The sequence below is a fragment of the Hyperolius riggenbachi genome, chromosome 9 (genome assembly GCF_040937935.1).
Source record: "Hyperolius riggenbachi isolate aHypRig1 chromosome 9, aHypRig1.pri, whole genome shotgun sequence".
Classification (NCBI taxonomy): Eukaryota; Metazoa; Chordata; class Amphibia; order Anura; family Hyperoliidae; genus Hyperolius; species Hyperolius riggenbachi.
Window position 1 is genome coordinate 30,481,961 of NC_090654.1, and position 14,422 is coordinate 30,496,382.

At 49.3% G+C, this 14,422-nt stretch overlaps 1 protein-coding gene across 1 annotated transcript in view; it reads right to left on the minus strand.

Annotated features, from left to right (window-relative positions):
• Positions 1-5,672: 5,672 nt before the first annotated feature.
• IL6R (interleukin 6 receptor) overlaps positions 5,673-14,422 on the minus strand; it is a 37,457-nt gene continuing 28,707 nt past the window's right edge. The window contains exons 8-9 of the mRNA XM_068251447.1: positions 13,122-13,227; positions 5,673-7,003 (exon numbers count right to left, since the gene is read on the minus strand). Of these exons, the coding sequence (XP_068107548.1) occupies positions 6,826-7,003; positions 13,122-13,227 (284 nt within the window). The 3' untranslated portion in view covers positions 5,673-6,825. The remainder of the gene's footprint in view (positions 7,004-13,121; positions 13,228-14,422) is intronic.

Genomic DNA, 14,422 nt, shown 5'->3' on the forward strand with positions numbered 1-14,422 from the left:
CAATTTCTTATCAGTGAGGGTCACACTGTAGTCACTTCCTTTCTGAGTCAGGACTGAGTCAGCCACTTGCATACCTGATATTTAACTCTTTCAGGCAGAGAAAGAAAAAAAGGTACACAGCATAGTTATTTGTGTGCTAGGCACTGTACATACACATGTCTACCTCATCATATCACATCACTTCGGGTATCCTAAACTATGAATCCATTGAAACTATGTTGAAACTATGGGCCACTAGAAACCAGCTAGTACCGTATATCAGCTTCCAAACGAAAGAACATACATCAGTTTAGCCAAGAAGTCATTCTCCTAGCATAGTATTGAAGAGTAAGGCTTAGGCCCAGGACCCACAGAAGTGGCGTTTACGATTACAACGATCGCAGCAATTTCCGTAAAGGCGAAGTGCAGTGATTTTCAGCTCGATTCCCAGAGCGATAACAATTTTGCCCGTAACTGCCCTGAATGCAATCGCTTCGGGAAAATCGCAAAAATGCCGCAGGACCCACGATTGTCGATTGTGATTTGGGTAATCGCAATCGCTCCTGTGGAATCACCCCAATTGCCTTTCATTAGCCTAGCACTATTGGAAATTCCTGGCCATTCCAAAACCCAGCTGAAACCATTCCTCTGGGCCCCAGCCCTTAGGGTGCATTCACACACTATGGGCCTGTACACACTATGGGCCTGTACACACTATGGGTCTGTACACACTATGGGCCTGTTTGCACTTGTGTGTTTTCAAAGACACATAAAAATGCTGCCAAACTAGCAGGAAAAATGCATTTTCAAACACATGCCTTTTTATAAGCAATTTTTAAATGCGCTTTTTATATAGTCCCTTGAAAACAGATCATGCATTGTGAGGGAGAACAGCATTGTGGGTAAAAACACAGTACAGTGCATTCTAGTGCCCCCCCCCCCCCAAAAAAATGCACCCTTCAATGCAAACCCTTAAACAAACCAAAGTGCAATGCTTTTGTGACACCAGATGCTTTTTTTGCATCTTCTGATGTCCTTAAAAACCGCAGTATGTATTACCGAAACACGCAACGCGGCGTGAACAGGCATGGCCATGACCCCACCTAAGCATGTTGCAGTGCCTTATAACGCAAAGTTGTAAGCAACTCATTGCAATGGTCCCACAATGGACCTATTCACACATCGGCTCTGCGTTGTGTCCGCTATCAGGCAACGCACATGTTACAAATGAACGCCGACAAGGTACCGCGCGTTACCAGAAGATGCTCATTTTAAAATCTTTTGCACATGCATATCGCAACGGATTCAGTGTGAACATACTCATAGGCTAAGTTCACACTATGCATGTTGAGTAACAGCGTGCTATAAAGCAATCATAATGAATTGCGCACTCTGTACGTTAAAACAGGCCAACACATTGTGCCAGTGTGAAAGCGCCTCAGATTGCTAAGGTAAGATCCTCGTTATTAGATAGTGTGAACTGTTACAATGCAGCGATATGAGCCTGCCCATAAACTTTACGCCCCCCCCCCCCCCCCCACTCAGTTTTGTTTGGGCTCAGCACATCCAACCCACAGCTGGAATGGAACAGCCGCATAATGATTTCACAGTTATTGCCATTTCCCAACACTGTAAAAAGTACCTAAATATAAACACGTTCATTGTCACACACAGATCTCCCGCTGAAATCAATGAACTGAATATCAAATAGCCCCTCCCCCTGAGGTAGATAAAATGAATTAAAGTAAACCAGAGATCCTGAAATAGAAAGAATCGGTACTTACCGGGGGCTTCCTCCAGCCCCATAAACACGTGTGAATCCCTCGGAGAGGCGGGACAAGGTCCTCCAGCACCCAAGGCTGAGACACCAAAGTGCGCCCCTCCATCCCTCCCACCCCAGCCGTCACACACTGATTGCTATTAGACTAAGAGGTGCCCCGGGGCCCGCCCCCGCCCCCAAGACCTTAATCTCTAGTTATCTGGCTTGCAGTCACTGCAATGTATACCCTTTTCTTACTTCTCTCTGCTTCAAACACAACAGGGGAATGATAGCTGAGTGAGTTGTGCGCCCCTCCTACACTGCACCCTGGAGCCTCTCTTGCCTCTGCCTCTCCCCCGCCCTGCGCCCCCTCCTACACTGCGCCCTGAGGCTGGAGCCTCTCTTGCCTCTGCCTCGGCCCCGCCCTGCGCCTCCTCCTACACTGCACCCTGAGGCTGGAGCCTCTCTCGCCTCTGCCTCGGCCTGCATCTCCTCCTACACTGCACCCTGAGGCTGGAGCCTCTCTCTGCCTCGGCCCCGCCCTGCGCCCCCTCCTACACTGCACCCTGAGGCTGGAGCCTCTCTCTGCCTCGGCCCCGCCCTGCGCCCCCTCCTACACTGCGCCCTGAGGTTGGAGCCTCTCTCGCCTCTGCCTGGCCGCCCTCACCATCCTCCCACGGTCTGCCGTTCAGCCCCGGTAATTGCTTCAGCCACGTCAGTTGGGGTCTTCTGCGCATGCGTGGGAGGTCCGTGCATTCAAAGAAGACCCAGAAAGGACCTAACTGAGCCAGTTACCGGGGCTGATTGCGGCTGAACGGCAGACCGCGGGAGGACAGCGAGGGACTAACGTGTTTATGGGGCTGGAGGAAGCCCCGGGTAAGTATCAAATCTTTCTATTTCAGGATCTCTGGTACACATTACCAGATAAAAAAAAGGCTTCCTGCCATCCTAGTAGTAATACTCAGGAGAGAATCTCAACAGTATTTTCCTCGATCCTCTTCTCCCTGCGCCTGCAGCTGGCTCACTATCTTTCCCAGAAATGTTCTTAGAAACAGGCACATATGCAATGAACTTTTTCTCCTGAGTTTTCTCTTAGGTAATATTTTCACAACTTGTCGATAAAATCCCTTTTAAGCCTCCAGCAAGCAAGAAAAATACTCCAAATAATTTTGATAGTGCTTTTTCACCTACTTTTTGGTCCCTTTTTAATTTGCTAAGTGCTGAAAGCTTTATATATGCGGCACAAATGCAGATTAGGGGGGAGCTTTATGGAGGAGGGGTGGTTGATCACTGCCCCATACACTGGAATCATTATCTGTTGGTTTTGGGACCCTCTTCTCACCCAGGGCCGGATTTGTACTCTTTACCACCCTGGGCCACCGTCACCAGCCGCCCACCTTCAGTATAGGTAGCCAGATGACCCCTTCCCTCCACTATAGGTAGCCAGATGACCCCTTCCCCCTTCCCTCCAGTATAGGTAGCCAGATGACGCCTCCCCCTTTCCCTCCAGTATAGGTAGCCTCCCCCCTTTCCCTCCAGTATAGGTAGCCAGATGACCCCTTCCCCCTTCCCTCCAGTATAGGTAGCCAGATGACGCCTCCCCCTTTCCCTCCAGTATAGGTAGCCTCCCCCCTTTCCCTCCAGTATAGGTAGCCAGATGACCCCTCCCCCCTTCCCTCCAGTATAGGTAGCCAGATGACCCCCCCCCCTTTTCCTCCAGTATAGGTAGCCAGATGACTCCTGCCCCCTTTTCCTCCAGTATAGGTAGCCAGGTGACGCCTCCCCCCTTTCCCTCCAGTATAGGTAGCCAGATGACACCTCCCCCCTTTCCCTCCAGTATAGGTAGCCAGATGATTCCTCCCCCCTTTCCCTCCAGTATAGGTAGCCAGATGACTCCCTTAATCCCTCCTTTTCCCACCCACTTTCAGTATAGGTAGCCAGCTCGCCTTCACACTGCAGCAGCCATCAGTGTCACTCATTTCTCCGCTCGTCTCCAGTGCAGAAGCTTCCACTTTCCTTCCGTCTCCAATGCTGCCCATGTCAATAGCCGCCGGCCGCAATGCCAACGTGCACAGAGAGCAAGGCGGCTGCTGTACAGGCCGCTGGCAGCAGAGTACCAAATAGATCTAAATATAACCGAAATGCACAAATTTCTTACACAATCGATGGGAATCTCCCAACCTGTTCCACCAATCGCTTTCTCATTATCAGATATCCTGAACACACCTGCAAAATTTGAATTGATTTATAATCGACTCGATAAAAGAATCAAATCTATTTGTCGATTGAACACCTGGGCCCAAATGCAATTCAAATTTTTTTTTCTCCTACGTTTTCTCCTAGGTGATATTTTCACTTCTTAATAAAATTATTTTTAAGCCACCAGCCAGCTAGAAAACACTCAAAATAAATGTGATAGTATTTGTCACCGATTTTTGGGTACTTTTTCAATTGTAAAATGCTGAAAAGTTAGTTTAAAGAGAAGATAAAAATTATCTCCTAGGATGTAACTCAGGTGAAAAAGTTAATTGCATATGGCCCCTAGTGTGTAGGCCACAAGTCCCTCAACTTTCGATTAATCACAATGAAGCTGATCGCCCAATAAAGTTGATCGCTTTGTCAATCAAAGCAAATTCGCTAGATGTTTGGCTACCTTTAAGAGAAACTCCGACCAAGAATTGAACTTTATCCCAATCAGTAGCTGGTACCCCCTTTTACATGATAAATCTATTCATTTTCACAAACAGACCATCAGGGGGCGCTGTATGACTGATATTGTGGTGAAACCCCTCCCACAAGAAACTCAGAGGGCCGTGGTACTCCTGACAGTTTCCTGTCTGTGAGCCTTGTTGCATTGTGGGAGATAGCGGTTTACAGCTGTTTCCAACTGCCAAAAAAGCATGCAGCAGCTACGTTACCTGCCAACAGTAAAAATGTCATCATGTAATAAAGGTCAGAATGTAAATCAGGGATTTAAAAGATTTTACAATGGGGAAACACTGACTAAATCATTTATACATAATTATTGTAAAAATGAAGCATTTTTTTATTACATTATTTTCACTGGAGTTCCTCTTTAAAGGTCGCCATACACTCATCGATCATGGGTCTTTATTCAGTTCCCTTTATGCCTAAGTTTTCTCCTGGGAGATAATTTTTCATCTTCTGTTTAAAATAACTGTTAAGAGCTCTGCAAATGGAAAAAAAAAGTACCAAACATTAGGTGAAAAAAGTACTATCAAAATTATTCTGAGTATTTTATTGCTTGCTGCTAGCTTAAAGAGACTCTGTAACTTCAAAAACCTCCCCTGGGGGTACTCACCTCGGGTGGGGGAAGCCTCCAGATCCCAATGAGGCTTCCCACGCCGTCCTGCGTCCCACGGGGGTCTCGCCGCAGCCCTCCGAACAGCCGGCGACAGACCCGACTGTAATTTCAATATTTACCTTTCCAGGCTCCAGCGGGGGCGCTGTGGCGACTTTCGGCACGGAAATAGACGGAAATACCCGATCTCAGTCAGGTCCGCTCTACTGCGCAGGCGCCGGAGACTTGCACCTGCACAGTACAGAGGACCCGACGGCGATCGGGTATTTCCGCCTACTTCGGAGCCGACAGCCGTCAGAGCGCCTGCGCAGGAGCCAGGAAGGTAAATAATGACGTCACCGCTGTACGGAGGGCTACAGTGAGACCCCTGAGGGACGGAGGACGGCATGGGAAGCCTCATTAGGATCCTGAGGCTTCCCCCACCCGAGGTGAGTACCCCCCAGGGGAAGTTTTGACGTTACAGTTCCTCTTTAAAAGACATTTTATTGATAAAGGCCAATTTATAATTCACATTTTCTACTTCCAAGTTGACATTTTTCTTTTTTCACACTTTGCCAATGAAATGACCAGAAAGCAAGAAAATACACAAAATCAGTTTGATAGTACGTTTTCTTCTACTTTTTTGTAGTTTTTCAATTGCGAAATGGTAAAAAGTTATTTTAAAGAGAAGGTGAAAACTTATCACCTGGGAGAAAACATAGGAGAAAAAATAATTTGCGTATGGGCCTATAAGCGATCCTATACAATTCTCCTTCACATTCGATCTGACTGATGTTGTGCCTCCACGCTCTGAAACAAAAAAATCAGATCTTTGTCGATCTAAATCATGTGACCAACAGGCCATTCCTGTAAGATCGACCGATATCTTCCATTCTGCTCGATAAACAAAGTTGGTAGATTCGACATATCAGCCACACTCAAATCTCTCTCGATTTGATAAGATGATGGAATCAAATGGTCGAACATACAGCAAAATCACTAGATGTACGACCACCTTTAAATCCTTGCTCAGTACAAAGTTGACCTAAAAAAGGTCTCGCTTCTCCAATTTAGAGTTTGTTTCTTTCTAGAACAGCATTTGTAAAAAAACAACAACATTAAAGTCACAAAATAATCCTAGAAAAAAAAGGAACTTCTCTCTCCTGGGGTTATTGCTGTAGAATTTGAAACCAAGTTACAGTATAAGAAACACAGAAACAGTTTTATCCTTCTGTATTGTGGCTTTCCTCCTCGAGTGTCTGATTTCCTGGTGGAACCCAAAAGCCAGATGAGAAGTCTATCTGCAAACGGCGTGCACATGGCAACCCTGACCTACGAGGTCATGGGCGTCAAACTGAATTCCAAAATTGACTTTTGGGGGTTTATCTGAGGTCCATGCTTATTCTTCTCCCGCTTTTCCTGAATTGGGCTGGAGACACAAGATTCCCAACAAACATCACCAGCCGCTATCCACCTACAACAAGCTGACCGTTTCACGGCCGCGGAAAGTCACAGACCCATAGTTTTTGTGTTTTGGGGAATTATGTCGCCGTTGAAATCCTCCTTCCTGTCCGAAGCTGCCAATCAAACGTACAGTAACAAGATATTTCTGCTGTAGAAAAGTATAGCGTAACTCTAAGTCCAATAAAAATAATACTCTTGTAAATTCAATAAAATGTTCTTAGAGCAAAATAAAGTTTGGTTGGAGATGTATTCCTTTCTCCCGAGCGCCCTCTCTCACGAATGGTTAAGCCCAGTCCAGCATGTTTCTCGCTTCTAGGCCAGCTCAGTCTCCAACGGGTGGTGTGGGCACAGTGATGGCTACGGACTCCGGTGACGACCGTTGGGACATCAGGAGGGGCTGTCCGGACGCCGGCTGAGGTGCTGCAGGGACTTTCTGAGACGGATGAAACAGACTCCTCAGCAGATCGCCTTTCAGTTTCAGCAGCTTTATCTCCCGACTTCTGGAAAGAGGAACAAAAAAGTTGAGGGCAAGCTAACATCAGCAATATCAGCAGCTTACACGATACTGCTCACTAAGTCATTATACACACATCGGGTATGATTTATCGTGTCTAAAGGTCCGTCGTACACACACTATACGAAAGGCAGCACAAACAAATGACCAACGTCGCAGACAGGACTTTACCGGCGACAGAGACATTTAATTTATGCCCAGGGCCCCAATGTGGCTACAATCGGCCGGTCCTGCTAGCGTGTGTACTGGCCCGGTCCGCCCATGATGCCAAGTGAGGCGACTTCCTCAGGCGGCAGAAGTCAGGGAAAAACACCAGGCAGAAACAGGAAGTGAAGAGAGCACCTGGCCAACCTATACTGGGGGCAACTGTACCTGGCCAACCTATACTGGGGGCAACTGTACCTGGCCAACCTATACTGGGGGCAACTGTACCTGGATAACCTATACTGGGGGCAACTGTACCTGGCCAACCTATACTGGGGGCAACTGTACCTGGCCAACCTATACTGGGGGCAACTGTACCTGGATAACCTATACTGGGTGCAACCGTACCTGGCCAACCTATACTGGGGGCAACTGTACCTGGATAACCTATACTGGGGGCAACTGTACCTAGCCAACCTATACTGGGGGCAACTGTACCTGGCCAACCTATACTGGGGGCAACTGTACCTGGCCAACCTATACTGGGGGCAACTGTACCTGGATAACCTATACTGGGTGCAACCGTACCTGGATAACCTATACTGGGGGCAACTGTACCCAGCTACCCATACCTGGCTACCTACCAATACTGTGGGTGCTTTTTGGGGGGCTCATAATATGCGGTGCAAATTGTCGGGTGCTGTGCGATCATTCCAATTTGGGGGGGGGGGGAGGGGGAATCCTAACAAGTTTGCCCAAGGCAGCAAAAAGTCTAGAACCAGCCCTATGTGTGTCCAGAAGACCTTAAAGGGGAACTCCAGCCTAAACAAACATACTGTCATTAAGTTACATTAGTTATGTTAATTAAAATAGATAGGTAATATAATCTCTTACACACCCTGTTTTAAAAGAACAGGCAAATGTTTGTGATTTCATGAGGGCAGCCATCTTTTTGGTTGAAAGGAGGTGACAGGAAGCATGAGACACAGTTCCAACTGTCCTGTGTGCTGATCACCCCTCCCAGTTGCTAAGCAATGAGAATAACAACATCAGAAATCCCATCATGCTTTGCACAGCATCAGGAGAAAAGTGCTCGGGCAGTTTTTTTTGATGGGGCGGAGCTTAGCTTCTTTTCAGCTAAAAATGAGGCTTTGGTACAAAAAACAAAGTTCTGAAGCTGTGAAACTGTTAAAGAAACACCAAGCCTTTTCAGTGCTGCTGAGTAGACTTTTAGTCTGGAGGTTCACTTTAAGACCTGTGTGTACAGAAGACTGATGATCTGTCATGCTAAATCTTTAGTGATGCCTGACACCCAAGAGACGTGCATCGAGTGCATCGTTCTTCTACTAACCCCGCCTGCTGGAGGCCGCTGCATGCGTCCACATTAACAACAGACGTGTCACCAGCCTCCAGTCTGGAGATGTCGGCCACGATCAGGTGGCCCGAGAGATCGAGTCCAGATCCGACGGGTGAGAATCCTTGTACATGTGTACTCCCTCCCTGCGTGTACTCTGCACACACAGGGAGGAAGCACACGACGCGTATGTGATATGTGGTGGAAGATGGTAGCCCGAGCCACGGACTGAATGCCACGCCAGTACAGCTGCGTCCTATAGCTCCCATCTGTCCCTCTTTTGGAGGGACAGTCCCTCTTTGGGAACCAAATCCCTCTGCTCCCCTTTCTTCCTCATTTGTCCCTCTTTCAAAACTGATGGACAGGTCTATGTAGGTATATGTATTTTCCCAGAAAAAATGTGTTTAATTGACTCTAAGCTTTATTTCCATGCTTTACATTGCTATAGTTTTCATTTTCAATTTATCTTTAATATGCAGGAAAATGAATAAGGATAGAAAGGACCAGTGTGGTTTGAATTATAAAACATATTTTTCCTATGAAATCTTTATGGTATGCATGATAAGGGGTGTGTCAGGGGCGTGAGTAGGGGTGTGATAGGGGTGTGGCTTAAGTGTCCCACTTTCTTATCTTGAAATGATTTAGTTGGCTAGTGCGCACTTGAGTGTGTTTTCTCCATGCAGATAAAACAGACAGCAGTGAAGCACTGCAGGCATTTTCTCTATCAACTACATTAGCTTCAGTGATAAAACATGCATGTTTCCACACATACAGACACACATGGTGTGCAGAAAACGCATAGAGAAATCCGACAGACGTGTGTGCTCCCAGCCTCAGCTTATTACACTCACTCTGTCCACCTCTGATGGAGCAGAACTGGCTCTGCAGAGTTCTCCAGCATCACTACAGTACACAGCACTTGGGGAAGGGGTACACAAACTGGGGACAGGACGCTGTACACAAGACCCTGCTGCTCACTGAATAGGGACTGCCTACAAATCTTTGACTAAAACACTTTGCATGATTTCTCATCAGTGGCTGAGCAGATGCAGTCATTAGAACAATTGTGGGAAGGCAGGAAGCTTTTTCCCTCCGTGCCCTTAGTTGTCAGTCTCTCTGGACAGGAAAAATAAACTTTCCCCCATGCGGCCCCCGTAAGGCTTCAGGGCCCCCCTGTACCTGCATCCCTTGCAGGGTCTATTGTTACGCCCCTAAACCTTAATGTTAAGATTTGTGATGATTCATATATCCTTATACAGCTTATCCACTGATCTAGAGTCATGTGACACAGTGACAATGTTGTCTGTTTATTAACCAGGAAGTGTTAAATAAAGTTTACTCTGAGAGCAGAAAAAAATAAGAAGAGAACAGTGTGTGTTCCTGAGAGAGAGCAAAGCATGGTGTCTGTGTGAATTTATCCAGGGCCGAGCCTGGGCGGGTGCTGCGGGTGCAAGGCACCCAGGCGCCTGCCTCTGAGAGGCGCCGCCCGGCCCCGCTCGCCCGGCCTCGCTCTCCCCCTGTGGCCGCCGCCGCCGCCGCCGCTTCAAGCTCCCTCCCTCTAGCCGCCGCGTCAGACCTCGATCAGGCGGGCGGGCGCTAGGACCTAGCACGCCGCACTGATATGCGGAAGTGACATCACTTCCGCATATAGAGCGGGTGCGTCCGGCGCCCTTTTCCTGGTCGGGTCGCCCGCTGATTGAGGTCTGACTAAGGGCTGCTGAAAGGTGAGGGGGGAGCGGAGGAGGGAGCGGCGGCGGCGGCGGGGCGCGCTCCTGTCACTCACTAGCTATCCTGGGCACAGATACCACCTGGCTACCTATCCTGGGCGCACATACCCCCTGGCTACCTATCCTGGGCGCACATACCCCCTGGCTACCTATCCTGGGCACAGATACCACCTGGCTACCTATCCTGGGCGCACATACCCCCTGGCTACCTATCCTGGGCACAGATACCACCTGGCTACCTATCCTGGGCACAGATACCACCTGGCTACCTATCCTGGGCGCACATACCCCCTGGCTACCTATCCTGGGCACAGATACCACCTGGCTACCTATCCTGGGCGCACATACCACCTGGCTACCTATCCTGGGCGCACATACCCCCTGGCTACCTATCCTGGGCGCACATACCCCCTGGCTACCTATCCTGGGCACAGATACCACCTGGCTACCTATCCTGGGCACAGATACCACCTGGCTACCTATCCTGGGCGCACATACCCCCTGGCTACCTATCCTGGGCACAGATACCACCTGGCTACCTATCCTGGGCGCACATACCCCCTGGCTACCTATCCTGGGCGCACATACCCCCTGGCTACCTATCCTGGGCGCACATACCCCCTGGCTACCTATCCTGGGCGCACATACCCCCTGGCTACCTATCCTGGGCGCACATACCCCCAGGCTACCTATCCTGGGCACAGATACCCCCTGGCTACCTATCCTGGGCGCACATACCCCCTGGCTACCTATCCTGGGCGCACATACCCCCTGGCTACCTATCCTGGGCGCCCATCCCCCCTGGCTACCTATCCTGGGCGCACATACCCCCTGGCTACCTATCCTGGGCGCACATACCCCCTGGCTACCTATCCTGGGCGCACATACCCCCTGGCTACCTATCCTGGGCACAGATACCACCTGGCTACCTATCCTGGGCGCACATACCCCCTGGCTACCTATCCTGGGCACAGATACCACCTGGCTACCTATCCTGGGCGCACATACCCCCTGGCTACCTATCCTGGGCGCACATACCCCCTGGCTACCTATCCTGGGCGCACATACCCCCTGGCTACCTATCCTGGGCGCACATACCCCCTGGCTACCTATCCTGGGCGCACATACCCCCTGGCTACCTATCCTGGGCGCACATACCCCCTGGCTACCTATCCTGGGCGCACATACCCCCTGGCTACCTATCCTGGGCGCACATACCCCCTGGCTACCTATCCTGGGCGCACATACCCCCTGGCTACCTATCCTGGGCGCACATACCCCCTGGCTACCTATCCTGGGCGCACATACCCCCTGGCTACCTATCCTGGGCGCACATACCCCCTGGCTACCTATCCTGGGCGCATATACCGCCTGGCTACCTATCCTGGGCGCATATACCGCCTGGCTACCTATCCTGGGCGCATATACCCCCTGGCTACCTATCCTGGGGACATATATCCCTGGCTACATATTCTGGGGACACTGTCTGTTTGTCATTATGTGCATTTGCTGGCGAAAAGCTGTCTTCTTATGTGCATTTGCTGGTGAAAAGCTGTCTTATTATGTGCATTTGCTGGTGAAAAGCTGTCTTATTATGTGCATTTGCTGGTGAAAAGCTGTCTTATTATGTGCATTTGCTGGTGAAAAGCTGTCTTATGTGCATTTGCTGGTGAAAAGCGGTCTCTTGTTATGTGCATTTGCTGGGGAAAAGCGGTCTCTTGTTATGTGCATTTGCTGGGGAAAAGCGGTCTCTTGTTATGTGCATTTGCTGGGGAAAAGCGGTCTCTTGTTATGTGCATTTGCTGGGGAAAAGCGGTCTCTTGTTATGTGCATTTGCTGGGGAAAAGCAGTCTCTTGTTATGTGCATTTGCTGGGGAAAAGCGGTCTCTTGTTATGTGCATTTGCTGGGGAAAAGCGGTCTCTTGTTATGTGCATTTGCTGGGGAAAAGCGGTCTCTTGTTATGTGCATTTGCTGGGGAAAAGCGGTCTCTTGTTATGTGCATTTGCTGGGGAAAAGCGGTCTCTTGTTATGTGCATTTGCTGGGGAAAAGCGGTCTCTTGTTATGTGCATTTGCTGGGGAAAAGCGGTCTCTTGTTATGTGCATTTGCTGGGGAAAAGCGGTCTCTTGTTATGTGCATTTACATGGGGAAAAGCTGTCTCTTATGTGCATTTAGTGGGGAAATTTTGTCAGTAAAAATAATCTTTTGTCAGTAAATTTTTAGGTATTTGTCAGTAAAAAAATAACGTGAAAGGTTGGTAACACTGGCAGGCTGCGTGGCGCAACGGGAAAGATACAGGCAGCCCACCTCACGCTTGGGCTTGGCGGGGGGAGGAGCCTACGACAGCGAGAGTAGGGTGGCCGCAGGCAGCCATAAATACGCAGTGTGTGACTGCGTCGCACTCGCAGAGCCTCTCAGCCTGAGTCAGTCCAGAGACTAGCAGACTCGCAGGAAGCCAAAGCCAGCCAGGAGCAAGCCCATGGAAGAGGGGTAGGAATGGGGTATCACATGCATGCGGAAAGAGGTGGAAGGTGTGGGTGTGATTAGGCAGGACACTGGTGTGGTTATGTGGTTGGGCGCGGTAAATTTAACCACTCCCATAGGCGCCAGAGAAAATCTTGCACCCAGGTGCCAGGCACCCCAGGCTCGCCCCTGAATTTATCCTCCATCAGAGATCTGCTGTAACTCACAAGATAAGATTAGAAAGCAGCAGAAAGGCTATCCCGCCTTATGCCACATGTACAGACAATGGCTAACACTCTACAATGTTCTACATGTACACTTCAAGGCACAGAAGCTGCAGTCCTCAGGACGAAAACAATGAAGCAGAACATGAGGATCAAATGGGAATTCTGTTCTTTTCTGTTTTGCCAGTTTACCTCAACATTATCCCAAGGAACAGAAGAAAGACAATGGCGAGACTGATTCCTGCGCCAAACCAAACGTAACGCGGGATGGCTGTAGGTGTGGCTTCAGCAACTGTCCCTGTAACAAGAAAATAGAGTAAGATAGAGTCCTGCAGATGTATATCAGGAAAGTTAGTTAGAGGAAGGAGCAGAGTTCTCCAGCTGCACAGAGTATATCAGGAGAGGAGGGTTAGATAATGGGAGGAGCAGAGTCCTCCAGCAGCACAGAGTATATCAGGAGAGGAGAGTTAGATAATGGGAGGAGCAGAGTCCTTCAGCAGCACAGAGTATATCAGGAGAGGAGTTAGATAATGGGAGGAGCAGAGTTCTCCAGCAGCACACAGTGTATCAGGAGGGGAGAGTTAGATAATGGGAGGAGCAGAGTCATCCAGCAGCACAGAGTATATCAGGAGAGGAAAGCTAGATAGTGGGAGGAGCAGAGTCCTCCAGCAGCACAGAGTATATCAGGAGAGGAGAGTTAGTGGGAGGAGCAGTCCTCCAGCAGTACAGAGTATATCAGGAGAGGAGAGTTAGATAGAGGGAGGAGCAGAGTCCTCCAGCAGCACAGAGTATATCAGGAGAGGAGACTTAGTGGGAGGAGCAGAGTCCTCCAGCAGCATAGAGTATATCAGGAGAGGAGAGTTAGAGGAAGGAGCAGAGTCCTCCAGCAGCACAGAGTATATCAGTAGAGGAGAGTTAGATAGTGGGAGGAGCAGAGTCCTCCAGCAGCACAGCGTATATCAGGAAAGGAGAGTTAGATAGTGGGAGGAGCAGAGTCCTCCAGCAGTACAGAGTATATCAGGAGAGGAGAGTTAGATAGAGGGAGGAGCAGAGTCCTCCAGCAGCACAGAGTATATCAGGAGAGGAGAGTTAGATAGAGGAAGGAGCAGAGTCCTCCAGCAGCACAGAGTATATCAGGAGAGGGGAGTTAGATAGTGGGAGGAGCAGAGTCATCCAGCAGTACAGAGTATATCAGGAGAGGAGAGTTAGATAGTGGGAGGAGCAGAGTCCTCCAGCAGCACAGAGTATATCAGGAGAGGAGAGTTAGATAGAGGGAGGAGCAGAGTCCTCCAGCAGCACAGAGTATATCAGGAGAGGAGAGTTAGTGGGAGGAGCAGAGTCCTCCAGCAGCACAGAGTATATCAGGAGAGGAGAGTTAGAGGGAGGAGCAGAGTCCTCCAGCAGCACAGAGTATATCAGGAGAGGAGAGTTAGATAGTGGGAGGAGCAGAGTCCTCCAGCAGTACAGAGTATATCAGGAGAGGAGAGTTAGAT